This window comes from Drosophila kikkawai, chromosome 2L (assembly GCF_030179895.1).
Source record: "Drosophila kikkawai strain 14028-0561.14 chromosome 2L, DkikHiC1v2, whole genome shotgun sequence".
Lineage (NCBI taxonomy): Eukaryota > Metazoa > Arthropoda > Insecta > Diptera > Drosophilidae > Drosophila > Drosophila kikkawai.
In genome coordinates, this window is record NC_091728.1 from 16,861,424 (window position 1) to 16,887,503 (window position 26,080).

Here is a 26,080-nt window from a genome sequence, read left to right on the forward strand (position 1 = left end):
CCAGTCTGGAAAGCGGCCAAATTGAATGAAAAATTTTGCTCACTTGCATCTGTGATGCTCATTAGCATTATTAAAAAATTAAAGCATACTTTTGGGGTTTTCTATTAAAAACGTGGCATCTTTTAGGCGGAAGTTCAGATTACAGTTTGATAAGCACTGGTCCAAGTGAGATTCAACTTTTACAGTTTGACAAGCACTTTTCGGATAATATAAAATGGCCATATCTAAAAAATGGTGCAAAAATGTTGAAAAACAGCTAAGTTATAATTTTTTTTCTAAAAATTTACCGATCATTTGTATGGGAGCTATATGATATAGTCGTCCGATCCGGCCCGTTCCGACATATATAGCAGTGAGAGTATATAGAAGACTATATGCAAAGTTTCATTCAGATAGCTTTAAAACTGAGGGACTAGTTTGCGTAGAAACGGACAGACGGACGGACAGACGGACATGGCTAGATCGACTCGGCTGTTGATGCTGATCAAGAATATATATACTTTATAGGGTCGGAAAGGTCTCCTTCACTGCGTTGCAAACTTCTGACTGAAATTATAATACCCTGCAAGGGTATAAAAATCCGATTTTATAATACAAAATAATATTTTTCTAACTCAAGGAATTATTTTCGACCCCATAAACCATATATATTCTTGATCAGCATTAACATGCGAATCTTTCTAGACATGTCCGGAAGAAATCGAATTTTTGGCCATTTTTGCGAAATTTGATAAGGGGTTACATCATTAAAATTTGCAAAAATGGTCAAAAATTTTGATTTCTTAAAATTTTAAATATGGTATGCAGTTTTTTTAAATTAATAAAAACTAACACAAAACTGCTTTCCGAATCGAAATTAATGCATTTTTGGCTTAGTTATGATATATTTTAATTGTTACCTGCAAGGGTATAAAAACTTTGGCTGGCCAAAGTTAGCTTTCTTTCTTGTTTGTTTTGTTATACCTGCTTGATTATAAACAAGTAAAGAAACTATAGTTTATAACTTCAGGAAGCCGGAATTTGTATACTCTTGCAGTTTGCCATAGGATCTTGGCATCGAATCAAAAATCGATCATAACTAAGCCAAAAGCACATCAACTTCAACTCGGAAAGATATTCTGTGCTAGTTTTTAATAGGTTAACAAATATGCATACTAAACTTAAAAAATCAAATAGTTTGCCCTCTGAAAACGCCTAGCTCTACTAGGCTTTTTATGCTGATCCAGAATATATATGGTTTATGGGATCGGAAATGACTCCTTCACTGCTTTGCAAGCTTATTGTTACGCTGTATGCTTAATTGTAAACTAAGCCACAGTATGAGTATCATCCATAGCTGCTGTGGCTTTCCGCTGACTAAAAAGATATAAAAAATGGCATTCTTTTTGATTTTTACAAAATTGGAATTTATTTGCAATTATTTATTCACAAATAAAAAGATATTAAAGCGTATGTCTAACATAAATTATACAAATATTATATAACTAAAGCCTACTTGCGTCCGCGTTCATCCCCGAATCCCCTGCAGGGATGGGTAGTTGTAGTAGTATGTAGTGGTAGTTGTAGTGCTCGTAATCTCGCTCAGTCAGATCCTGGGGATGCCTCGATTTACCAGAACGGACACCAGCCAATGTAGCACTGGCAGAGGTTCTCATTGTTGGTCGCCTGCAGGATGAGCAAGTCCACCTGTTGCTGCTCATTGACGCTCTTCCGGGTCTGGAAATCGGTGCCGGTGAGCTTGCACTTGACCCGCTTAATCACCTGGCTGGCCTTGCTGTTCGTCTCGTCGGCCACGTTGTTGTGCAAACCGCCCGGGTGTAGCTGCGGATCGTAGGGCTTCGACTTGGCCATGGGCAGCGAGTTCTCCACCGAATTGCTAAGGCTATCCTGCATACCGGAGCCGCCGCCACCTCTTCCGCCCGGCGCTCCATTCCCGGCCGCCGCATCGTTGCCCTTCTTGTCCACGTCCAACAGACGCCAGTTGAGCAACGGATCGTAGACAAAGGCCTCCAGCACGGCCATCAGCGAGTCCTTGTTCCGCCGGAGCACGAGCATCACGCTCTCGCAGGTGCGTCGGTAGGTGCCCTCGATGCCGGTGACCTCCATGGCCTTGATCAGCATCCTGGTGAGTCGGAAGGGTATTTTCTCCGGGAATTTCTCGCGGGTCATGGCCACCTCGAAGCAGTCGCCAAAGTCAATGTGCAGAATCTTGCCGCTCATCCGGTCCAGCATGAGGTTCGACGGATGGCGATCGCCCAGGCCCAGGATGTAACCCACCATCGACATGACGGCCAAGGAGCGGGTGTAGTTGTTCCTCCGCTCGAACCACAACTCCGAGGACGGTGACTTCAGCCACAGCAACTTGGCCAGGTCGTCGCCCTGCGTCTGCCCCAAAGCGTACTCGAACACCTCAACCTTCTGCATGAGCGTGAGGTGATCGTAGTCCGGGGCAAAGTTCAGCATGGTGCGATGCTCCTGGTTCAGCGGCACCTTCTTCTTGTCCCGATAGTCCCGGATGAGCGTGTGCAGCGTGTCACAGTGCGGCACCCAGCCGATCAGACCCGAGTTGGTGCTGAGCGGGATCACCGCGTACCGCTGGATGGCCAGGTTGCGGCGGAAAGTGTCCGGGTCGTCCAGTAGGAGGGTGTTTACCAGCGAGAACAGCTGCATCACCCGCTCATCCTGACGCAGATCCTCGTGGCCCTTGAGCAGGTACATGTAGTCCTTGCCGTTGGAGCCGCTGATGCACAGTTTTCGGGGACGCTGCTTGGAAGTGATCACCTGAAGGTTCGTCTTGATGTGGCTAATCCGGATGAGTTCCTGGCCCGGATTGTATGACCCCGGAACAGCTAGCTCCAGGTCCTTGCAGGTCATCAGCTTCGGAGAGACATAAGGCAACTCGAGCGAGGTGAGCTGCGGCAGCTGCCGCGAGATCTTCTGGAAGACATGGTAGTAAATGTCCCAGGCCCGATCCAGGTCCATCACCACGGCCGAGGTCTTGTAGCGCTGCGACCACTCATAGGCCTCGGTCAGCTCGCGTCCGTAGGCCTGCGAAAAGGAGGTCTCCTTGAGCGTCTGCGGTCCCCGGTCCAGCATGGCGTGCAGCGGTTCCAGGATCTCGAACATGCCCTTGACATTGCGATCCCCAAAGTAGAGGCGCGAGGCCTCCTCCAAACCCTCGTGCCACTGCTCGTGCCACAGGATGGCCACGCGAATCAGCTCCTCGCTGCACATGACCGCCTGCTCCACCAAGGTGGGCGAATGCTTGCGCATCGAGTCCAGGATCTTAAAGGCCGCATTCCTTCGCGCCAATGAGGCCGACTTGGAGGCCACTGTCAAAGGGTAGACAAGTGCCTGCGGGTGATTCTTGCCAATGTCCATAAGCAGCTGGTGGATGAGCTGCCCCACCAGCTGGCGGTGGGTGTCGATGCGGGCTATGAGCTGCGGGATCACCTGCAGCCACGTGTTGATCTCGATCAGCTTCATGCCGGAGAGCAGGGCGTCGTAGACCTCGGCATGGTTGCCATAGTCAAACCAGAGGGTCAGCAGGCGCAACGTGTCCTGCAGGGAGTTGCCCTTGATGAGGCTGATCGAACGGAAGAAGCCTTGCACTGCCGGCACGGCATACTGCTGTATAATCATCAGGTCGCTGTCCAGGCCCAGGCTCATCATGCCCATGCCGGCCACACCCTGCGCCTGCTGCTGCTTGTCCAGCGCCGTCTTCTGGGCCTGCACCACCTTAAAGTTCATGTAGGCCCACAGATGCCAGGCCTTGTACCAGTTGGGATCGTAGCTGGTGGCCTTCTCGAAGCACTCCAGTGCCCCGGGTATCGCCTCCGGTCCGAGACTGTTCTGCAGCTTGTTCTGCCAGGTGGCCAGCCGCAGGTAGCAGCGCGCCATCAGCCGCTGATCCTGCTGCTTCAGTGCCTCCGGCGGCAGGCAGCTCAGCTCCTGGCTGTACGTATTGACGAAGTGCCTCAGCTGGTCGTAGGCCTCCTGCAGCTGATTGTTGGCCGCCAGGAACTTGGTGTATGCGTAGGTCACCTGGGGCTGATTGCACGGCAATGGTTGGGTGGGATTTAGCTTGGGATCGGTGCCCAGAAGCATCACCAGCGTCTTGTGGGACAGGTGCAGGGAGCCACTCTTCCGGCACAGGCTGGCGTACTTCAACCAGGTGTGAATGTCGTCGTGCGGCTTCACCACCAGCGAGTGCACCTGGATGATCTTGCGCCAGTCCTCCACCAGGCGCTGTCCCCCCTGCAGGCGCTTCCACCACATGGTCTTCAGGGGCTCCCTGCGCTCGGGTATCAGCTTATACTGGATGACTTCCTCCAGCTCCGCCAGCATCTGCACACAGACCATGGCTCCGTAGGCTCTTTCGTAAGACTCGCCCGCCATGGACGTGAGTTCCGTGTCAAGGAGATCCCTGGTCTCGTCTATCAGACGCTGTGCAGTCTCAAAGTCGTCGTGGTGGACGGCTAAGACGGCCCGGTAGAAGCTGCCGTCCTGGGTGTCCTCCGGTATGCATCTCACATACTCTCGCATGGCCTCCCAGTCCTGGAGACCCCAAGCGGCCACGGCAGCCCCGCGACTTGCTCTCGCCCTGGCCTCGGAACCGAATGTTTCCCACTGATTCTTGGTCACATTGCTCAGCTCCGACCAATCGCCGAGCGCCTCCAGGCAACGCATGTGACCGAGGCGTGCCTCGAGGTCAGAGGAGTCCGCCTGAAGATTCTCTTTGTAGTGTTCCAAGGCCTGATCCCAGTTGTGGAGCTTCTCGTACCATCTGCCCTGGACATTCAGCTCGTTGGCTGCACTGCGGTAGGTGGTGAGCAGACCCTCGGCGGCCTCCCGCTGCTGCAGCTTGTTATTGATCAGGATCAGGGACTCGAATACCTGGGGATCCTTGCGCAGGAGAAACTCCTCTTCCTTGTAACGCAGCGCCTTGGCATACGCTCGACAGGCCATGGCCCGAGTGCCCAAAAGATTCGTCTCAATTGGTATGGGATCCCGGTCGCAATGCTCCATAAACTCGGCCAGGTTGAGGATGGTCTGGGTGATCTCCGGCATGTCGGTGACTTGCAAAGCTTGTATAAGCGACTGAGTAAGCTCGGACTTGAGATCTGGCGACAGTTCCGTCCAGCAGGAGATGAAGGCGGCATTGAAGAGGTCGCGGAGCAGGGTGTCATACTCCTGGGCCAGCGAGCGGCAGGCGCGCAGGGCGTGCGAGGGAGACTCCTTGAGCAGGCCGATCGACAGACGCTTCAGCCACTCCACCCAGTCGTCCTTGGAGACGCGACGCGTCACCTGCCAGGAGGTGCGCAGCTCATTGGTCCTCACCTGCAGATTATTGATATTGCTATTCCTGTCCGTCACAAAGGGCTCATAGTTCTTGATCTTGGCCGGGCGCAGGCCGAACTCTCCCGCCCCGGAGGCATCCGCTAGGGTGCTATTAGACTGGATGCGACTCAGCAGCTTCTCATACTCCGCATCGGCAATGCGATGCTTGGCCAGGGTGCGTTGCACCATGGGCACAAACACAAGATACTTCTTGCCCAGCTGCTTGACTAGCGAGCGGAGCGTAAGCATGGCCTGGTCCCTTAGCTCCGGCTCCGCGTCCAGCACTCGGACTAGCGGATGAATAATGCGCGAGGAGAAGTCTGTAAAGTCCAGCTGGCAGGCCAGATTGTTGATCGTCTCCAAAGCCACCAGGGACACCTGCTGGGGCACGTAATGCGAGTCGAAAAGCTTCACAATGGGCGGCACAATCAGCGGCAGGTAGTAGCCCAAGGTGCTGCCGAACTTCTGCAGAGCCTGGAGCAGTCGCCGGGTGACCATTCGGTCCTTGGAGTTATCGTGCTGCAGCACACGCAGGATCTGTGGTATCAGCTCGGCCAAATAGTCCCGGAACTCGCAGCCCAGGGCCACCGCAATCTGCTCAATCAGATTGATCAGGGTGTTTTGCAGTGGCGTATTGATGGTCCAGAACTCCTTGATCAGCTTGAAGATGTCCCCCATGTAGCTGATGATGTGCAGCTTGACGAAGGCCACCAGAATGGCCAGTTGCTGGAACAGGAACTCCCGCAAATTGTTATCCGCCGTGCGGACATTGTCGAGGAGGTTGGGCAGGACTTGGGCCAGGTAGGGAACACACTTGATGCCCAGGCTCTGGAAGATGTAGGTCACCGCCTGGACCACACTCGTGTGCAGGGTACTGAGCGTGGGATCCCGCAGGATTCGCATCAAGGCGGCTATGGCCACCGCCGGGTAATACTCATCCAAGGCGTTGCCCATATTCACGAGGAGTTCTGCCGTGGAAATGTCCTGGCTCTCGTCCACCTTGCCATCGGAATAGGCTATGAGAACATTATCCTTTTGGCTGTCGATCAAACCCTTGTTCATCTTGTGCTTGTAGGGATCCATGGCTCCCAGTAGCCCCAGGACACGGATCGTCTCCCTTCGAATGGAGCGACGCTGTTCCGTTTTCAGAAAGTTAATCAGGATGTCGATGAGCACAGGGTACTTGTGATATGGGCTCACCACCCTGCCCGTGGCACTGATCAGCTGCCCCAAGGTCCACAGGGCCACGCCACGCTTATCCGGACTGCCGGCATCGCCCAGCATCTCGAGGAGTATGGAGAGCAGATCGTCGGCCCACAGCTCCATTTCATTGGAGCCGCCATTCACCTCCGCCAGATCACCAATAGTGCGCAGCACGTTCAGGATAACGCCGGGATTTGATTCCGGCTCGTGCAACTTGGGCACCAGAGCCTTGAGGATCGGATTCATGTACGAGGATATCAGCCTGGGCGTGCTTATTACCAGATGGTCCAGCATCCTGGCACTCTGCTCCTTGTTCCTGCTCATCCCCGAGTACTTAAGATCCGTTAGCAGCTCAATCATAGTGGTCCTGAGCTTGGGCATCACATAGGCCGGGTTCATGGAGGACAATCTGCCAATGGTGACCATTGCCAGTTCCCGAATCTCAAAGATCTCGTCGTGCAGCGTGATGAATAGCGAGTTTAGGGACTCGGGCTGAGCCAGTTTGGCGTCAAAGGTCTCGTCCAGCGAGCGGAGGATGCGTATGCGGACATTGCAGTCCATATCCGTGATGGCCACCATCAGCAGGCGCTCGATCACATGCGAGACGGTGTCACTGAGCGTTTTGGAGTTCTCCATGCTCTCTGAGGATTGCACTGCCAGCTTGAGGAGTCGCGTGCAGGTCTGGACAGCCTCCAGGCGAATCTCCTGCTGTTCGTGGATAATAAAATAGTCGGCACATCTAAGGGAGACATAAATAATAATTTTAAAATATCCAAAGATATAGCTTAATCGACAAGACCTACCGCTGCACAAAGTCCAGCATGTTCTGCTCCTCAAAGTTAAAGGTACCCAAGGTCTTGAGGGCCAGAACTGTGGTGGCTCCATCGGCATTCTGCATGATCAAAGAGCCATCGATGGCTATCAAAGGCACGGCGGAGTACGGAATAGCCGCTGGCTTGTTCATCAAAACCTGGGAAAGCACACCAATCAATCCCTCCGTGATGGCCGACTTCAGTTGCGGCACATTCTCTGAGAGCTCACGCAGGCAAACAGTCAGAGCCGGCGACAGGCCCGTGTAAAACATCTGCTCCAAGATCTCCTTGACATCCTCGCTGATCTCAGACTTGACGGCGTGCGCCAGGAGCGTGATGCAAGCAAACACCGCCGGATCCACGGGCACTTTCTTTTTACTGGTCAAATCCTTGGCTGGCAGGGCCAGCTTCACGCTGCTCATGATCCCCGACAGATGTTCCTGTATGGCGCTCTGCACGGCCACCGCCATGTAGCCTATAGTTATGTAAGCCACCGCACGATCCTTCTCCTTGCCGCGCAGGATTTGCATCAGATGGGATATGCATGTGGGTAGGTATTTCTCAACGAATACCTCCCGGTTGAAGGCAGCCAGTCGGGGCAGGATCTGCAGGAGAGCCTGCTGCACATACGGCGATTTCGAGGATCGCTGTTCCAGGACATTGTCGCAAATGGTGGTGTAGTGCTCCTGCAGGATCTCGTGAGCGTAGGCCGACTCCAAGACATTGTGCTGTGGAAATGTAAATATTTAAATTACTATTTATAAAATAAATATAAATACAAACTAAATATAATATAAATAAATACAAAAATAATTAAAAATAAATACATTATCGTTTGTGGGATTTATAGATCGTTAGACTCACGCTCGCGAACTTCGCCACTCCATTGTGCTGCTCCCCCTCGCTCATGTGCGTCTGGCTGCTGCCCAGCCTCTCGATGAAGGGCACCTTTAGCCGCGGCACCAACGTGTTCAGCTGGGAGCCCACGCCCAACGAGCTGCTGGCCTCGAGGTACTTGTTGTACTGGGTCTTGGGAAAGAGCGTCTTTAAGGCTGTATAGCGACGCTCCCAAGTGGCATTGGCGCTGCGAAAAAGCTCATTAAAGACAATAAGGCCGCCATGGATGCGATCGTCGCGGGTCACGCCCTTCTGTTCCTTTCCTACAACTAAATCCGCACTGAAGCTTCCATTGGCCTCGTCGTAGCAGATCTTGTACCACTGCGGTTCACTCGACTGCTTGGTGCTCTCGCGCTGGGCGGTGACAATCAAGGCCGCCCTCAAGGCCTCTCCTGCGGACTCGCGAATGGCAGGTTTCGGATCGAAGATGGCGTTGAATACGACCTCGAAGAAGGTGAGGATGTGCTGGTAAAAGTATGTGGGCAAGGCAATGGCCAGCTCGCGAAGAATGAAGACAGCGGCGTGGCGACGATACTAAAATAAAAAAAAAAATATATTAAAAGATGTATTAGAGGAATATTAAATGGATTTGTCCATGAGCCACCTCTTGTCTCTCGCCTCCGAGCACCTCAAAGGCTTTCTTAATGTCAAAGTCAAAGGAGTCGGCTCCCTTGGAGGTGGGCATATTGGCCAGTTTGACTAGGGAGCGGGCGGCTATCTCCATCACGGACACATCGTTAATCAGCAGGAGGTCCCGCAGGCGGTTCAAGTAGGGCGAAATGCCCTTCCTGGCTGTCAGGCTGCCCTCGCAGTTGATGAGGCACTCTGAAAGTGGGAAAAACTCCTTAATCCAGATTCGGGCTACCGGCTTACTCCACCAAGGACTCACTCATGGCAAGGGCGCCGCCCTTCTTCTCGTTGATATCCGCCGCATTCACCATGGTGAAGATGTGGTGATCGAACTCGTCAAAGAACTGCGCCAGCTCCTCTTGCGACATCTCGCGCAGCTCCGTCTTCACGTAGAAGAGCAGATCCTGGGTGGCCTTGTTCTGCACATTCCGGTTGCGGGACTTGAGCCCGTTCACGAACTGCTGCACCACCGACGACGTCGACATGGCTGGACTGCAGTATTTATCCACTAGTCGCGACTAATTAGAGGGTCTGCTTTGGTTGCATTAAGGGGGGGAAAGGAGCTGGCAAAGCCGAAGCAGGTGCATCGATGTCTGCGAAGTCTGGACTTTGGAGGTTATCTTTTCGGTTGCCCCGGTGGGCTGCGCGCACGTTACACTAGTGGACCGGAAGGCGCTCACATAATGACACCCGCGCCGAAACACTTCCACACGGATGCAGCTCGTCTGCTTGGTTTAATTGCGGATTATTAGAGTTTTTGAGGAAATTATAGCCGAATAAAATAACCGCAGTGTGACCGTTGGCGGCCAAAGCCAATTTACCAGCGGAATGGTTGTTTGGAACTGCCGCTCTTTCGCCTATCGAGGGTAAGCGGCTATCGATATCGATAATTGAAGATCCTTTGGAATAAAATTATAGCAATTATGGCAGGATATTAAATTATATAAGGGACTTTATAGTTAAAATTACTTGAGAAATATAAGCTTAAAAAAGCACATAAATTATAATTCAAAGTCCTGAATTCGAATTGTTAACATTGTTTTTTTTTTTTATAAAGGATTAAATATCCTTCAGGATAATTTGATTTAATATAAATTTTTCTTAAATTAAGCATAATCTTTTTTAACTTAACGATACGTTTTTTAAAATTAATATATACTTAATGGGGAGTACTCTTAAATGTATGTTAGTTTTTCAATAACGTCCGAGTTTTCCATCTAAAAAAATCCTTAAGGATTAGGTTGAGCCAATTTGATTTCCACAGTAATTGGATTGCGATAAAAACGTACAAAAAGAGGCAAATAGACACGATTTATGAATATACCTTAAATAAATATCCTGAAAACGAAAATTTATAGCTGCTTGGAAAAACTGCTTTTTTATGAAGGATTTTCCACGGGGTGGAAAACTCTCCGCATGTTTTCACTTACACAATCTGGTCGCACTGAAACCAAAAAGCAAGAGAATTTTCATAAGAGCTGCTGAAACAAATGTGAGCATATTTAATTTTAGGGCAGCCATAAAAATATTAATTACCACACAGCGCAAGCAGAACCCAGAAATTATGCTTCGGACTAAAGTGAAAGTGTGAAAGTCGGGCTTGTGCTGCGGGAAATTGTGAAAATTCAGCTCGCCATCCGTGGCATGCGTGAAAATTGTATTGGAAAATCGATGCTGGGCTGCGGGGGTGTGAAGCTTTTCACTGGGGGCTGCTGCTGCTGCTACTACTGCTGCACAGCAGCGCCATCTACGATTTTCCTGCTCAGCACACTCGGAAAACTCTCTCTGTCTCTCTTTTGGGGGCATGGAAAATGTGTTTTTGTTTATTGGTAAATCGAAATCTGATTGAAAATCGCTCTCTGTCCGCAGCGAACGCGCGTTTTGACCGTTACCGAAGCAGAAGAAGAAGAGAGAAGCAACCGCGACCATGTCCAACTTGAGGAAATTCAAAGACGAGGAGCGCGAGTCGGAGTATGGCCGTGTCTATGCGGTCTCTGGCCCAGGTAGGCGACGTCACCCGCGTCCTTCACTCGCTGACCCCGTAGATCGGTCTAATCCGGATTTCTCTGCCGCTCTCCCCCTTTTCCAGTGGTCACCGCTGAGGCCATGTCGGGATCTGCCATGTACGAGCTGGTCCGCGTCGGCTACTACGAGCTGGTGGGCGAGATCATCCGCCTGGAGGGCGACATGGCCACCATTCAGGTGTACGAGGAGACCTCTGGCGTAACCGTGGGCGATCCTGTCCTGCGCACAGGAAAACCCCTGTCCGTGGAGCTCGGTCCCGGTATTATGGGCAGCATCTTTGACGGCATCCAGCGTCCTCTGAAGGACATTGGTGTGATGACCAGCTCCATCTATATACCCAAAGGCGTGAACACTCCGGCTCTGTCCCGCTCCGAGATGTGGGAATTCAATCCATTGAATGTCCGCGTGGGCTCTCACATCACCGGAGGTGACCTGTACGGCGTGGTGCACGAGAACACCCTGGTGAAGCAGCGCATGATTGTGGCGCCGAGAGCCAAGGGCACCGTAAGATACATTGCTCCGGCGGGCAACTATAACCTGGAGGATATCGTCCTGGAGACGGAGTTCGACGGCGAGATCACCAAGCACACCATGCTGCAGGTGTGGCCCGTAAGGCAGCCGCGTCCCGTCACCGAGAAGCTGCCAGCCAATCATCCGCTCTTCACTGGCCAACGCGTCCTCGACTCGCTCTTCCCCTGCGTCCAGGGCGGCACCACTGCCATCCCCGGTGCCTTTGGTTGCGGCAAGACTGTAATCTCGCAGGTGAGTGTAGTTAAGGCATGAATAAATGAGTTTCAGATTAGAGAGGGATATAATTAATAAAAGGTACAGGATCTCTTAGTTTTCTATAGGTTCTATGGGTTCAATCGATCCAAAGTCTTATTAAAAGATTTAATTATTTTGCAATTATTATTCATGCAAATATCAATTACTTTACATTTTTTGGTTGTCTTTCATGTATTTAAAACCACTTTCTAAGAGCGTTTTTTGAATCTATCATGATTGTTGCTGGCCAGTTGGTTCTTACTGAAATCGAGACCACCAAGGGGTCCAGGGCCAAGGCCACCAACGGGTCCAGGACCAAGGCCACCAGCCGGTCCAGGACCAAGGCCACCAGCCGGTCCAGGACCAAGGCCACCAGCCGGTCCAGGACCGAGTCCAGCTCCATTATCGGGAGCACCACCAGCTCCAGCTCCATCAGAGGACCCAACATCAGGTGTACCACCGGCATTTATGGCTCCTGCAGTACTGCGAGCTAAAGTTCCCTAAAAAGATTTAAAATATTTCGGTTTCTAAAGAGAAAATAATATTATTACCCTTACCCCTGATCCCGGCCTTGCATTGGTCCTACCAGGGACATTGTGACCTTGTACGTAGTGCTGCAAAGTTGTAAATATTTAGATTACTGAAAAGAAATCAGAAAGTTTAGAAGACTTACCCCTTGTCTTTGAAATCCTGTCCTCTGTTGATGCCTTTGGGCTTCGCTGAGTCCCAAAAGGACAAAGCCAAGAAGAAGAAGTGCTAAACCGAATCTGGAAGACATCTTGAGTTAAACAGTAACGTCTGGGAGATACTACCTGGTTAAGACAGGGACTCGGTATTTATAAGCTGCTGATAACGAAGTTCTTGAGATCAATATTCTTGGTACCGCTGTTATCTCCTCAGTTCGACCTCTTTTAATTATGCTATATATATATTATTTCTTGGAATATTCAGCACATTGAGTGGTTCTAGGAAAGGTGTCAAAGTTCTTTTACAATAGTTCAATTACAATCTTTAATTCTCTGAATTTGTAAGCATAATGTTGAATTTTTAATTTCTTAATAAAAAAATGTATATTAATCCTATCCTATTGGATACGGAGGACGATATACATATACATACATTGATCTTTAAGCATGGCTCTACTTAAATTTCAACTTTTTATTTCCCTTTCCCAGGCTCTCTCCAAGTACTCCAACTCCGATGTGATCATCTACGTCGGTTGCGGGGAGCGCGGCAATGAGATGTCCGAGGTGCTGCGCGACTTCCCCGAACTGACCTGCGAAATCGATGGAGTGACCGAATCTATTATGAAGCGCACTGCCCTGGTGGCCAACACCTCCAACATGCCTGTGGCTGCCCGTGAGGCCTCCATCTACACCGGTATCACTCTGTCCGAGTACTTCCGTGACATGGGCTACAATGTGGCCATGATGGCTGACTCCACTTCTCGATGGGCCGAGGCTCTGCGTGAGATTTCGGGTCGTTTGGCTGAGATGCCGGCCGATTCCGGATATCCAGCTTACCTGGGCGCCCGTCTGGCCACCTTCTACGAACGTGCTGGACGCGTCAAGTGCTTGGGTAATCCCGAACGTGAGGGTTCCGTCTCGATTGTAGGCGCTGTATCGCCACCCGGTGGTGACTTCTCGGATCCCGTGACCTCGGCCACTCTGGGTATTGTGCAGGTGTTCTGGGGCTTGGACAAGAAGCTGGCCCAGAGGAAGCATTTCCCCTCGATCAACTGGCTCATCTCCTACTCGAAATACATGCGAGCTCTGGATGAGTATTACGACAAGAACTTCCCCGAATTCGTGCCACTGCGTACCAAGGTCAAGGAGATCCTGCAGGAGGAGGAGGATCTGTCCGAGATCGTGCAACTGGTGGGCAAGGCCTCGCTGGCCGAGACCGACAAGGTGACCCTGGAGGTGGCCAAGCTGCTAAAGGACGACTTCCTGCAACAGAACTCCTACTCGCCTTACGATCGCGTCTGTCCCTTCTACAAGACGGTGGGCATGCTGAGGAACATCCTCTCCTTCTACGAGACCGCTCGTCATGCCGTCGAGTCCACGGCCCAGTCGGACAACAAGATCACATGGAACACCATTAGGGAGTCGATGGGTGGGATCATGTACCAGCTGTCGTCGATGAAGTTCAAGGTAAGGCAGGACTTTTTACGGGATGGCTTTTCCTTGAACATTTGCCATTTTCCAGGACCCCGTGAAAGATGGCGAGCAAAAGATCAAGGCGGACTACGATCAGCTGTACGAGGACCTGCAGCAGGCCTTCCGAAATCTGGAGGATTAAGGGGTGCCAGTGGGATTCGGAGGAAGCCAGAAAACGAAATAAGAAGCCACAGCTGGGTTACTTATTATTCGAATTCCCCATTTCAATCTAGTCATATTTACATAATGCATAATAAGATATTTGAATCCAAGTTTACTTATAAGTTTAACCGTTTTTTGGCCAGCTTCAGGTCTAGTCCAGGTCAGAATCGAATCACAGAAAACACAGAAACACGACGACAGGCGACCAGTTAGGAAAGACGAACAATAATTAGTCGGTAGCGCAAATGAATCATAGGACACGACACAACACACGACACGGATTGAGCCAGCCATAAACATAATAAATACATCAACAACGTACATATACGAGACATATGTATACCTATTCTATGTTGATATATATGTAATTATAGTTCAGCTATTTATTGTTAGTAAATTTTCATAAAGTTATCGATTGTGTTCGTTCCCTCCCCTCCCCCATTGCGTGAAACTAACTGAAAAACCAACTAAACGAATCTAAGAGAGTTTGAAACTTTACGAATTACAATATTATATATATATTCCTACATATTATAGACCCTTAAAGAACGCAATAACAACGTAGCCCCAGAAGCAGAAGACGATAGCCACTTATTTCAGTAACTTGTGTGTGTTGCTACAATGGAGCTATGGAAATAAAAATGTATTATGAATGTTACCAAAAAGAGGAGGGGCGTGTTTTTAATGTTGATGGAAATCTGGCCTTTTTTAATTGTTATTAATAACATTTTCCAGGCCCTTATATATTTATTTATCTTTCTTTTTGGTTTCCCTGAATTTATTTGTATTTTTTTTTTATTTTTTATTAAATTCTTAGGGATCAAATAGGGGCATATTTTTATTTTAATGCCATTGTGAGCACATCATCTGGGCTTCCCTCTAATCTTCATTGTGTTTCTGGGGGCACTTATTAATCTTAATTGTTTCTAGGAAATTATTAGACATATGCGGGTTTTTTATATTGTTTTTTACTCTATTTATTTGGATTATACTAAGTCTGCAAGTGTTAATTTGGCTTGACCTGAGGTAAATTTTTCTAATTTTAAAAACTTTTGATTCGAATTCACCCATAGTTCAGAGTGAGAGATTCTTATATGTATACAATATCATATCAAATATTTTTAATTAAAGCTATAAATGTTATCAAAAAATTGGATTTTGTTTACTAACAAACTTATTATAGTGACTTTGGCTTCGCCTGTCTAGGTATTCAAGGCCACAAAATAAGATTTGTAAGTTTCTTTTTTTCAAAATACTGTGTAAAGTTTAAAAGTATGTACACTAATTAAATATAATATTGTTATTCTGTTATACCATCAACGCAAAATACAATTTGTTGAAAAGTGAACATATTTTTATTGAAAAAGTGATAGGCATTTTTAAACAAGTATTTTACACTTTTCTTTGAGTTTGTTGAGTTCCTTGTCCAATCGCCGTTTCTCTTAGTCCCTTTTTAATGGCGGCCCTTGAACCTGTCGCGGTTGTTACCGGCCAGATTGTTCTGGTTGCAATCGCCTGGTGCATCCAAAGGTGGGGGATTGGCGTCTGTTCCAAAGCTACCATCCCCTCCCAAATTGCGGTATTTCTAAAAATATGAATACACATTAAAATTAATGACCAAAAAAATTATTAGATTTTACAATACTTACCCCCCCCTGTTTTGCCACCGGCCGCGGTTGCTGTTGCTGCCGCTGTTGCTGTTGCTGCCGCTGTTGCTGTTGCTGCCACTGTTGCAGTCTTTGGGCGTCGCTGAGTCCCAGAAGGACGAGGCAAAGAAGTAGAAGTCCTAGTGCGAATTTCGGAGACATCTTGGGTTCAACAGAAAAGTCTGCCAGATACTGGTTGGCTGAGACAGGAATCTGTTATATTTATATGCAGCTGATAACGAAATCCGCAATGCAAGCTCTAAAATAATATGTGTACATTTCATTCAATGCCAATTGAGATCAACATTCTTGCGAGCTTTTTTAATTATTGTTTTTATTTTGTATTTCTTGGAAATATATAAAAAACAAATTAAGTGGTTCTAAGAAACGTGTCGGGCCAACTCCGACATGACAAACAATGGTAATCTGTGTTTATTAATTTATTATAAATATATCAATGGGTGTCGAAGACAAATAGCAATAATGAATTGCCCTGAATTGAATTCAAGTTGAACAGAGACATTAAACATAAACTTATTAGTTTTTGTGCGTTCTCTTATGTTTTATTACAATTACATATATATTGTATAAACATATATTATTAATTATTAATTATCATTCAAAATCAGCTTTTTATCTAAGTTTATATTCTAATTTTTAAGCGCTACTTTAGGAACTTCCCCGATGTGAATAGATATTATTTTAAACTTGTGTTTTGTCGATACCTAATCACAAATAATATTTTAATTTCTAAATATAAATTTTTAGGTGTTTTATAGTTTTTAATTTTGAACATAAATGGAATCAATAATATATTTATTTTTTTTCGAAACGACTTTTTCGAACTAAAAACAGCGTTGCCAGATTATATACTCTTCTATTTAATGAGACCATACTGCAAAGTTTTGAATTATTTCAGTATTTTTTAACCAGAGCGCGATGGTTTATCTTGGGGTGTAAACAACGGTCACATCGTTGACGTGTAGCATTTGTTTTGTTAAATTTGGTAAATATTCCATGTGAATTGTGCCTAAATTACAGTAGAGATGTCTCAATTTGGTGGACCCAATGATTTCTACGCCTCCGGGCCCTCGGCAGATGCCAGTTACAACTTCGATATGCCCGAATTCGGCCAGGAACTGTGAGTACAATCCAAAGCCTTCCGTTTCCGCCTTCTATGAAGTGTTCCATTTGGTTGCAGGAACTTCCAGAGCTTCGACAACACACAGCCCTCGGTGCCGCCCAACTATGATGCGACCTATGCCCAGCCTCCGGCGCAGGGCTTAGGAGGATTCTATGATCCCACGGCGTACACGGACACGAGTTATGGCCAGGACAAAAGCGGAAAACAAGGCGGCGCCGGTGGAGCCGGCAACGAGTTCGATGATGAGCCACCGCTCTTGGAGGGTAAGAGGGGACTCTTATCAGGGATTAATGTATATGTAGACTTGGATTGAGGGCTTGAGAATTGTTAAATGTTTGTAGGTTTATCACAAATTTGTTAAATATCTTCAAGAGATTGGAAATTAGAACGAGACAAGGGCTTATTTAACGTAAACGTAACGATAAACGTGTAATAATCTGAGAAACGGTAAACTTATATCCAGATTATCGAAGAAGTCTGGATACTTGATAATTTTGAAAAAATGTATACCTTTTTACCTTAGAATTTTGTATCTTAATTTTCACTTCAAGATAAAAACATTGAAAGCTTGTTGTCATTTCCCTAAAAATGCTATATTTATGAAGAGAACGTTAAATCGTACAAACTTATACGTATTTTTATAAAAATAAAAATATTTTGTTACATTTTCACAACAATTAATTCAAGAAACCAAGAAATGACGTAAAATAATGTTCAACTAAAAGATTAATTTTATTTTAACATAATAACGTAAAGATAGAACCATTTTTGCGACTCCTTAATTCATTTTTAAGCGGGGAAATAATTTTAAATAAAATAGTTAATTTAACCTTAAAATTTTGAAAATAAACTTAAGATTATATTAGATTTATCTTCTAAATTCAAGGCAAATGATTGAAATCATAAGCTTCTTTTAGGTTTTAGAAGTGAAGTAGGCATGTATATTGTAAGAATTCCAATAGGATATATTGACAACAAGAAAGGAACGTACTTCGGAAAGCCGAAATTTGTATACCTTGCAGTTTGCCATAGGATCTGGCATCGAGTCAAAATCCTTAACAACTAAGCCAAAAAATCACACAATTTTGAATCAAATAAATTTTCTGTGCTGGTTTTTTAACTGCTTTGCAAGCTTTTAACTAAGATTGTAATACCCGGCAAGGATATAATGTAAATATCGTACTCAATATCATATAAAACCTTTAAATTCTTTGAAGTTATACTTACTTGTGATATTAAGCACATAGCAATTCAGCTTAATTTACTTTATTTTTTTTTTTCTTTTCCAGAACTGGGCATCAATCCGAATCACATTTTCCAAAAGGTAAGAGAAAACGGAAAGACAAAGAAAGCTCTCCATAATTGGCGTTGTTCTCCACTTTTGGAGTTGCCTCGAGGTGGGATGCAGAGATGAAAGGCAACCTTCACTGCTGCACTTGAACGCATTTTTAACTAGACATCTTAAGAAGGAACCGTAGCCGTAGCCGTAGTCCGAGCCAAATTGCATATTTTATGCTGCTGATTCTAGTCGGAAGCCACCGACACCGCCACAGCCGCAGCCACAAAGGAGGAGGCTCCTCCGGTTTTGAGTTGCCCACTTTGTTTGGCCGAACAATTACTCCAACTCCACCTCAACCGCGTAATTCCTGCTTTGCCTTTTACGCATTTTCCGCCCCCGGAACCATTGCCTTTTTCTAATTTGTGCAACGCAGCGGGCGGCCACTTTAGGCCGCCCGATTTTCCGCTGCCGCCACGCGCTCCCTTCCCAACTCCCTTTTAATTGAAATTTAAATGTTTTTGCATTTCGCTTTTGTATTTATTGCGAGCTTCTCGTCCTGCCGCAATAATTCTATTGTTTTTTGTTTGGTTTTCTACTTTTTTTTTGCATTTTTTTATTGTACGCTTTGTTGTCGCTGCACTTGCCGGTTTGTGTCGTTAATGAAGACATATTTTTTCATTGCACTTTCGCCCTGGGCCCTCTGGACGTAGTTGTTTTTAAATAAATAAAGCAACTTTTGTGTTTTTAATTAAAGTTTTTCTCGCTTACTTTTTTTTCTCCATATATATATATATATTTTGCTTTTTTTCCTGCTCCTTTCCTGCCCAGTTTGCTGTGTGTAACTTTCTGCATTTTTGTCCATTTTGTAAAAAATTTGCGTGCGCCTGATTCTCTCATTTCTCTCGCTCCGGCACGGAATTTATTACGTTTGTGTTAATTGAAAAATGAAAATGTTAATGAGAGTCCGTGCGCCATCATAAAACTGAAATGAAATGAAATGCTAATTAAATTGTACATCAGCTACATGGCTGGGGGGAGGAATTATGGTTAGATTTGTGTGTATTTTGACTCTCTGTTTGTTAATGTAATGAAAGATCGGTGGCAAAAGTCAACAAAATTATGAATTTTGTGTTCAGGGATATACTCACTTTTGTATATGACAAAAAACTAGTGGTCGTTTTTGCAAGGAAAATTATATTCAGTGTCTTGAAGCTTTTTAAGGGTGTACAAAAATTTCAAAATCTTAGGAAAACCTTATTATTTTATTAATATAATATTTTATTTCTCATAACTTACCTTAGAAAGATGTTATCTTTTATTATATCTTTAATATAATATATCATTTAACCATTTCAACAACTTAATAACTTGAAATAACTTGAAATTTTTGGGTTAAAGCTGGTATCCACAGAATAAAAGTATATATTTCATTTTTATATTAATATATTTCTACCCTTTTCCTTCACTAATCAAACCCTGTTCAATCTCAATTAAAGTCGTAAAAACCGCGCACAGTGGGACACTCGGAATTCCATTGACAACCATTTTTGTGGGTCCTTTGCCAGTGTTGTAATATCAAATTTCATGGCCTCTTGTCCTGGCCCACATTCGTATGCGTCAAATGCGTTGACAGCTTTTGCTGGCCGAGTTTCCAGGACCGGCTAGCTAGCTAGATGGCTGGCTGGTCAGCAATATCATTTATCATCAATTTCCATTTTTCAAATTTCTCTGCAAGGAAGTTTGGGAGGGGAACCGAATCCGAAAAACTCGGCAAGAACAAATGTTTGGCGAAAGCGGGTGCCGGGCTACGTTTTATGACCGCTGTGCGAACAAATGAATTGTGTTGTGTTGTGTTGTGTCCCGGAGTCCTGTGATCGGAATCCCGTGTCCAGCCGCAGGCTCCATGAGTGATGATGGACCTCGTCCCAGTCTCGCCGCCCCTCGCTGTGTAATCCTTCACTTGTTTCCATTTTAATCGCATTACTGACCTCGCTTTTCCTCTTTTTCTTTTCAGACACTGGCCGTGCTGAATCCTTTGAGGGCCACCGACCAGCAAATACTGCAGGACACCGACATGGCGGGCCCACTGGTGTTTTGTCTCACACTTGGTGGCTTCCTGCTGCTGGTATGTTATACTCCAATTATAAATAAATAGATTTTAGAGCTTGGAAATTGATTTGTTTGTTTGCAAATTAAATCTAATTGGGTTTATATTTATTAATAATATTTTTATATATTTTTTTTGTTCTTACCTCTCCCACTTTTTAGAGCGGCAAGGTGACGTTCTCCTACATTTACGGCATCGGCGTAATGGGCTGCATCTTCTTCTATTGCCTGCTGTCCCTGATGGTCATCCGGGCGCAGGTGACCTTTGGGGCTGTGGCCTCCGTGCTCGGCTATTGTCTGCTGCCCATGGTGGTGCTGTCGGGCATCAACATTTTAATCACCATTCAGTAAGTAATTGTTGACACAAGTCGCTGGCTTTTCATTCCATTCTCCCATTCACTGCATGCCCCCGTACTACCCGTACTCCCTCTTTGCCTCGCTAGTTTCTTGATATTTATGTTTTTAATTGAAAAGTTGCCAATGCATTGGCGTCCCTTCGCTGCTCCTCATTGTTTGTGGCCCGTAATTACAAACTTTTGCCTAAGCTCGTCCAGCTGCGACTGCAGCACGTTTTCGATCCGCTCCCCAGTCCCCACAAATTAGTTCAATTGATGGCGACTCGGTGCCGGCTTCAGTTCGTCTGTTCTCAAGTTGATCACTTCTGGCTGTTATTATTATTATTATTATGGGTATTGTTATTGGGGGTGTTGTTTTTCGATTGTTTGATTTGAACCAGCAGTTGGTGTTGAGCTAGGAATGTGTATATTAAGTGGAGTAACATACTCCTTTGATGGAGATTGAAGGTTTAAAGACAGTCAGGCTGTAAATTAATGAAAATATTTGTAAAAAAAATGATGGAATTGTGCGAAAAAATAACTTTTAAGATATTCTGAGAGCCTCTTTACAATTTTTAAGACAAATATGTTGCTAAAAAAGCTGAATTTCTATGAATTTATATGTTCTTACTAAGCCTCTTTTATGGTTTATTATTTGGAGATACCCCGAAAAACCCTTGATTATCTTGATTATTTATTTATAGTTTTACCAATAATTAACTCAAAAGTTTCTCTTCTACAAAAGCAAGAGGATATTGGGCTTGATCTGTGCTGGGTTCCAAAAGCCAACTGCTGTTCTCCTCGTTAGCCAACTCCCACCGGGCAGACATTTAATTTCTCCTATTTTTTTTTTCTGTTCTTCCCTCAGTTTCCGGCTGATTTCCCTTTGCCTCTTTTCGCACAATTTAGGTTTTTAATTTTGTTGCAGTTTTGGGCCAGCGATGCATACACATGGCGGTGAATGCAAAAAAAGAGGAGAGTAGCCAACTTAATTTGCGCTTTTAGTGCACTCGAGGGCCACAACTGCCAAACTACAGACTGCGAGAGGAACGAGGACTACGGCATACCGGACCCTGGACTATGGACAACGGACTACGGACTACGGACTACAGACCACCGTAGCTCGGACTCCATTGAAGCCAAGGCAAGATGGGCAGCAAAAAAACAGAGCAGAATAACGCCAACTATGTGCCGTTTAATTTTCGCGCTGAGAACAGAGCTGGGTGGTGACTATGGGAGGATGAGGACTACGGATTGGAAGTGGGTCGAGTGGGTGGCGGCAGGCCAGGTCCCGTGTCCATCTGTCTAACGTTCCGTGTCCTGTTTTGCCACCCGTTGAGTTTCGTTCACGTAGTTTCCTTTTCAAATATGTGTCCAGCACTTGCTGGCCGGGCTTTCTTCCCGCCGTTTTCTCCTCTCGGTTCTCATTCGTGTTCTGTTTTATTTTCTCTTTTTGTCCTGATGGCTCCACTCGCCACGTTTTTTTATGATGGCCATGCGAGGAGGAGCAACACGCAAATACTGCGTGAGTTTTTAGCGCTTCTTTTGGTGGTGGTGGTGGTGGCGCCGCAGCCATCTCCATCTCTACCCCCCCTTTGGCACGTCATAATTTCAGAGCAGCGAGGGGAAACTAAGTGGTGCATTGGGCTGTGAATGGGCGGGGAAAGTATGGAGTACCGTGCGTGGTCGTCTGTGTGTGTGTGTGTAAAAAACAACCATGGCCTGCGTTTACTCGACACCAAGCGCGTTTTGTCTGCTCCCTCAGCTCCCCCCCCCCATTCGGAATCCACAACCCTTTTTCTATGCCATTTTTACCACCGCCACCACCCACCCGCCATCATCATGGCCAAACTGTCCAACTGCCCGGTGCAATTGCCATTTTGGTTGCCTGTTTGCTTGCATTTTTTATTTGCCGGCTTTAAGCGCTTGCACTTTGTGGGCAGCACTAGCTCTGGCACTGGCTCTGCCCATGTTGGCTTTGATGTTCATATAGTCCCACACACACACACACATCGAGTCCAAGTTTACAGTAAATATTTTTGCGATTCCCCGCTGTCCTCTTGGCTGCTCCTCTTTTTTTAGGACAGACTTTTTAATTGAGTTTGTTTGGTGATGCAAAAGTGCGCAAAAATTACACAGACAGTCGAGTTATCCGGGGCTACATAGTATTGTTTTGATTGGTTTTTAGCCTAGTCCAGTCCGGTCTGGGCCAAAAAATCACTTGGCACCGGCAACAGCAACAGGGACTAACAACAAACAAAGTTCTAGAGAAGATTGCAGGAGCAGTAATAAAAAAAAATAGCATGAGTGGACCAGGATTGGAGGTGGATTGCGGGTCAGGGGTGACAGCTGAGCCGCCGAGACCACAGAAAGGCAATCCATTAAACGCGTGCGTGTAGCTGGAAATTGAAACTTTTCGAATATGGGGATTTATGTTTTGGTTGCGTAAATTGATTTCGGGGTCAGATTTTATGGGTTAGGAGTTAAAGGTCTTTAAAGCTGAATTTGGTTGTATACATTTTTCAACAGTTTGTCAAGGGGTATTAGTAAAATAATGTCAATTGACGAAGTTTAGTTTTTAAATCAGTGAATTAAAGGCAGTTTGAGACTCCCGAGAGTCTGCCTAAAGTCCTCTGAAAAAAGAAGTAGAGCAAGGAATTTATTTTTAAAACAAAACACAACTAAGAGTTAGTTATCCTTAAGTCTGTTAGTTTGAATGAAATATTAAGTAACTTAAAAAGTTTGCAGTAAAATATCACTATATTTCCACTAAATTTAATAGTTGAAAGTTTTGCCAGCCTTAAATTAATTAGTTCTAGGACTCTTCTTTGTGTTTTTGGAATTCCATTGTGATTTATCTAGCTTGTGTTTTATGATAAACTCCATTGGTGTTCGAAGATATATTGGTAAAATTCTATACTTTGATTATTGTTATATTTCCCGCTGGGTTTTCTTCTATGTATTGTGGGTGCTCTGTGTTCGCTTTGCTGTTAGACTTTGCCCAGCCTTTTTGCCCGGCACATCGCCTGCTGTCTTTGTTTGTTCTGCCAATTCATTCGCACACACGTGCAGTCATATCCCATCCTTTGTACTTTTTCATGAAATAACTCAAATACAGAGAGGGAAAAGGTTGACAACTGTAGGCAAATATTGATTTAATTAGATTTATTTATAAAGATCAAACGAATGGGCAATTTAAAAGAGTTAATCGTTGATATTTACTGTTTATGAATACAGAAATTAGTTATTTTGAAGGCATTTTTAAATATGTTTAGATTACAGACTTGATTTCAAGTAAAGCTTAGAACCTCTCCCTTGCATATGTTAAGTTTTATTTTCTCTCTGTGTATTCTGACAGTAGCCGGTTGCTTCATGCATATGCATTGCTTATTGATTTCACCCGCTGTCTATATCTATCCGGGACTAAGTTCTCTTCGTATCTCGTTTCACTCTTGCAGGGGCACACTCGGCCTAATTGTGACCGGCATCTGCATATTCTGGTGCGCCATATCGGCCTCGAAACTGTTCGCCACCGCCTTCTCCATGGACCATCAACAGCTGCTGATTGCCTATCCGTGTGCGGTGCTCTACGGAGGATTTGCGTTGATTACCATTTACTAGGGCCACGGGCAGCCGCTAGTTCGTTCGTCCATGCCTTCCAAACGCCACATCCCCAACCCACTCCCTCGTCGATGTTGTGTTTGCCTGGTTTTAATTGTCCTGCAAACACGCATACACACATATACTCTGGCACAACAAATACACACGCCCGGAGCAGGAGGATGAAAACAACAAGGGGCGACTACACATGGATATGGATATTTTTAAGAAAATAAGCGCCGATTGCGTGTTTGTTTTTTTCGGGTGGCTCTTCTTTACTCAATTCTTTTGTTGTAGGCCGATGTAATAAATTTGATTGGGAATAAAAAAAATGGTTAACAAATTGAAATTGGGGTTTTTTCCTCTCGGCTATTGCACATATGTGTGTGTGCATTTTTGTTGTGGTGAAAGCAGCATATTGGAATTTCGCGCTCCCGTTTCCGTTGCAGTGCACACTTTTTGGGGCATGCAAAATTAACGGCGACTCGGGCAAAGTGTTTGCTTTTTTTTCTTTTCTGCTTCCCGTTATTATTATTACTGTTTTTTTTTTTTTTTTCGGTTTAATAACTTTGGCATTTCGTTGTGTGAATTTATACGGGTATTACGTCATGAAGGTGAGAATTAACCTGGAAATGAAATCGATTGCGAGAGTTGACGAGGAGAGCTTAAATATGCTGCTGCGGGTAAGTATAATAAATATTTTATGGAATAATAAGGTAGAATAATATATGAAAAAAAAAAAAATCTATTTAAATTCTTTTTAACCATTTAAAATTCCTTAAAAATGTTTATACTGATGAGGTTACTAGTTTGTTTTCCAGTGGATCAGTGGAAATCAAACGTCTCAAAACTTCAAATAAGAAAAAGAGAACAAAATAAAAATAAAGTTCACAAAATTGAGGAAAACAATATACACTATTTTATGTTAAATACTCTGAAAATACAAAATCATGAGGATTAGGAAAATGGCCATAAATATCTATTCAGGCTGAAACCATTATTTGCCTCAAGGAAGGTAAAGAAAAAGTTACTCTTCTTCATTCACAGACCCCCATATAAATACATATGTGCTATGTTTTTCCTATTCCACAATTTGCTTCCGTTGTTGTCGAAAGAATCCCATGCAACTCAATAAAAGAACAATTTACATATTCGAGTCTCTCTATCTTTTTGGATGCAAAATAAAGCTTCGATGAAATTTCCAGCAGATTTGATTTACTTCCTTTCGGCCTGGGAATGGGTTTTGTATTGGGAATGAGAATTTTTCACCTTCGTTAACTAGAATTTATGATATTCACAATCGTGTTTTTGTCTTCCGGTCGATTGTTACACTCTGTTCTGTTGCACTAATCGACAACAACCAGCAAGGTACAAGATTTTACCAGGTTTTTCCAGGCTTGCCTTTCCAAAAACCACTCTCGATTCGAGTTTATTCAATTGTAAATTTTCAGGCCTAATTGAAATTTCAACTGCAGTCGAGCACAGACAGTACGCACTTTGAGGCCAGAAATAAATGCGGATTTGATTCGGTTGTGGTTTTTGATTTGCCAAGGCAATGGTAATACAAAATGTACAACAAAAAAATATAAATATTCACCACCGCATGCAGAGTGTTAATTGAATTTGTTAATGGCTGGAAAAAGAGACCTAAAAAAGGATCATAAAAAAAAGGGTTATATTTGGTCCTGTGCTGTGCTGCTGCTTACCATATGCAAATATTTCAACGTTGTCCTCGAATTTTCATATTACATAATTAGCGTTTTTTGGTACTTCTTTTTTTTTTAACTTCCGGGGTTTCCTTACCCCCTTTGCACTATGGTCCAGTCGACCACTTTATTTGGCCAAAACCCATTTTTTGAAAGTTTACTAAATAAAGTTATTTTGGTCTCTATTAATTAGAAATAGAGTGACCATCAACGTACCATTCTCGAAATCTTCCCAGGTGGCGCCACTCTCGCACAAGAGTCTTCCAAAGAC

The 26,080-nt window shown here is 45.2% G+C and overlaps 4 protein-coding genes and 1 long non-coding RNA gene across 6 annotated transcripts; 2 read left to right on the forward strand and 3 right to left on the reverse strand.

Moving 5' to 3' along the window:
• Positions 1 to 1,411: 1,411 nt before the first annotated feature.
• On the reverse strand, positions 1,412 to 9,698 carry mTor (serine/threonine-protein kinase Tor). Its single transcript, XM_017170248.2, has 5 exons — positions 9,142 to 9,698; positions 8,857 to 9,077; positions 8,220 to 8,786; positions 7,347 to 8,083; positions 1,412 to 7,282 (listed from the first exon to the last, which is right to left on the reverse strand). Exons 1-5 carry the CDS (start codon positions 9,365 to 9,367, stop codon positions 1,609 to 1,611), a joined length of 7,425 nt encoding a protein of 2,474 aa, XP_017025737.1. The 5' UTR covers positions 9,368 to 9,698; the 3' UTR covers positions 1,412 to 1,608.
• A 594-nt stretch (positions 9,699 to 10,292) lies between these two features.
• Vha68-1 (Vacuolar H[+] ATPase 68kD subunit 1) lies at positions 10,293 to 14,660 on the forward strand. Its single transcript, XM_017170485.2, has 5 exons — positions 10,293 to 10,374; positions 10,752 to 10,885; positions 10,972 to 11,669; positions 12,848 to 13,825; positions 13,881 to 14,660. The coding sequence occupies exons 2-5, from the start codon at positions 10,810 to 10,812 to the stop codon at positions 13,971 to 13,973; spliced, it is 1,845 nt and encodes a 614-aa protein (XP_017025974.1). The 5' UTR covers positions 10,293 to 10,374; positions 10,752 to 10,809; the 3' UTR covers positions 13,974 to 14,660.
• Positions 14,661 to 15,320: 660 nt separating this feature from the next.
• LOC138929063 (CCAAT/enhancer-binding protein-like) lies at positions 15,321 to 15,881 on the reverse strand. Its single transcript, XM_070287763.1, has 2 exons — positions 15,643 to 15,881; positions 15,321 to 15,578 (listed from the first exon to the last, which is right to left on the reverse strand). The coding sequence occupies exons 1-2, from the start codon at positions 15,799 to 15,801 to the stop codon at positions 15,447 to 15,449; spliced, it is 291 nt and encodes a 96-aa protein (XP_070143864.1). The 5' UTR covers positions 15,802 to 15,881; the 3' UTR covers positions 15,321 to 15,446.
• Positions 15,882 to 16,592: 711 nt separating this feature from the next.
• Yip1d1 (Yip1 domain-containing 1) lies at positions 16,593 to 24,452 on the forward strand. The gene is made up of 6 exons (XM_017169931.3): positions 16,593 to 16,780; positions 16,841 to 17,046; positions 18,073 to 18,107; positions 20,077 to 20,187; positions 20,331 to 20,515; positions 23,962 to 24,452. Exons 1-6 carry the CDS (start codon positions 16,686 to 16,688, stop codon positions 24,122 to 24,124), a joined length of 795 nt encoding a protein of 264 aa, XP_017025420.1. The 5' UTR covers positions 16,593 to 16,685; the 3' UTR covers positions 24,125 to 24,452.
• Positions 18,558 to 19,682, reverse strand: LOC138929667 (uncharacterized). Of its 2 annotated transcripts, XR_011445901.1 has the most exons (4): positions 19,359 to 19,682; positions 19,211 to 19,304; positions 18,831 to 19,044; positions 18,561 to 18,762 (listed from the first exon to the last, which is right to left on the reverse strand). It is a non-coding gene; the product is annotated as an uncharacterized lncRNA (long non-coding RNA). The 2 variants fall into 2 exon arrangements; XR_011445900.1 differs by having other exon boundaries at positions 18,558 to 19,044.
• Positions 24,453 to 26,080: the final 1,628 nt, after the last annotated feature.

Coding starts and splice junctions, on each gene's coding strand:
- mTor (XM_017170248.2), bottom strand. CDS start 9,367: ATGTCGACGTCGTCGGTGGTGCAGCAGTTCGTGAACGGGCTCAAGTCC. Junction 8,787..8,856: donor TCGGAGGCGAGAGACAAGAG/GTGGCTCATGGA, acceptor TTTTTATTTTAG/TATCGTCGCCACGCCGCTGT. Junction 8,084..8,219: donor GAGTGGCGAAGTTCGCGAGC/GTGAGTCTAACG, acceptor ACATTTCCACAG/CACAATGTCTTGGAGTCGGC.
- Vha68-1 (XM_017170485.2), top strand. CDS start 10,810: ATGTCCAACTTGAGGAAATTCAAAGACGAGGAGCGCGAGTCGGAGTAT. Junction 10,886..10,971: donor CTATGCGGTCTCTGGCCCAG/GTAGGCGACGTC, acceptor CCCCTTTTCCAG/TGGTCACCGCTGAGGCCATG. Junction 11,670..12,847: donor GCAAGACTGTAATCTCGCAG/GTGAGTGTAGTT, acceptor TCCCTTTCCCAG/GCTCTCTCCAAGTACTCCAA.
- LOC138929063 (XM_070287763.1), bottom strand. CDS start 15,801: ATGTCTCCGAAATTCGCACTAGGACTTCTACTTCTTTGCCTCGTCCTT. Junction 15,579..15,642: donor CGGTGGCAAAACAGGGGGGG/GTAAGTATTGTA, acceptor TCATATTTTTAG/AAATACCGCAATTTGGGAGG.
- Yip1d1 (XM_017169931.3), top strand. CDS start 16,686: ATGTCTCAATTTGGTGGACCCAATGATTTCTACGCCTCCGGGCCCTCG. Junction 17,047..18,072: donor TGAGCCACCGCTCTTGGAGG/GTAAGAGGGGAC, acceptor TTTCTTTTCCAG/AACTGGGCATCAATCCGAAT. Junction 18,108..20,076: donor CGAATCACATTTTCCAAAAG/GTAAGAGAAAAC, acceptor TTTTCTTTTCAG/ACACTGGCCGTGCTGAATCC.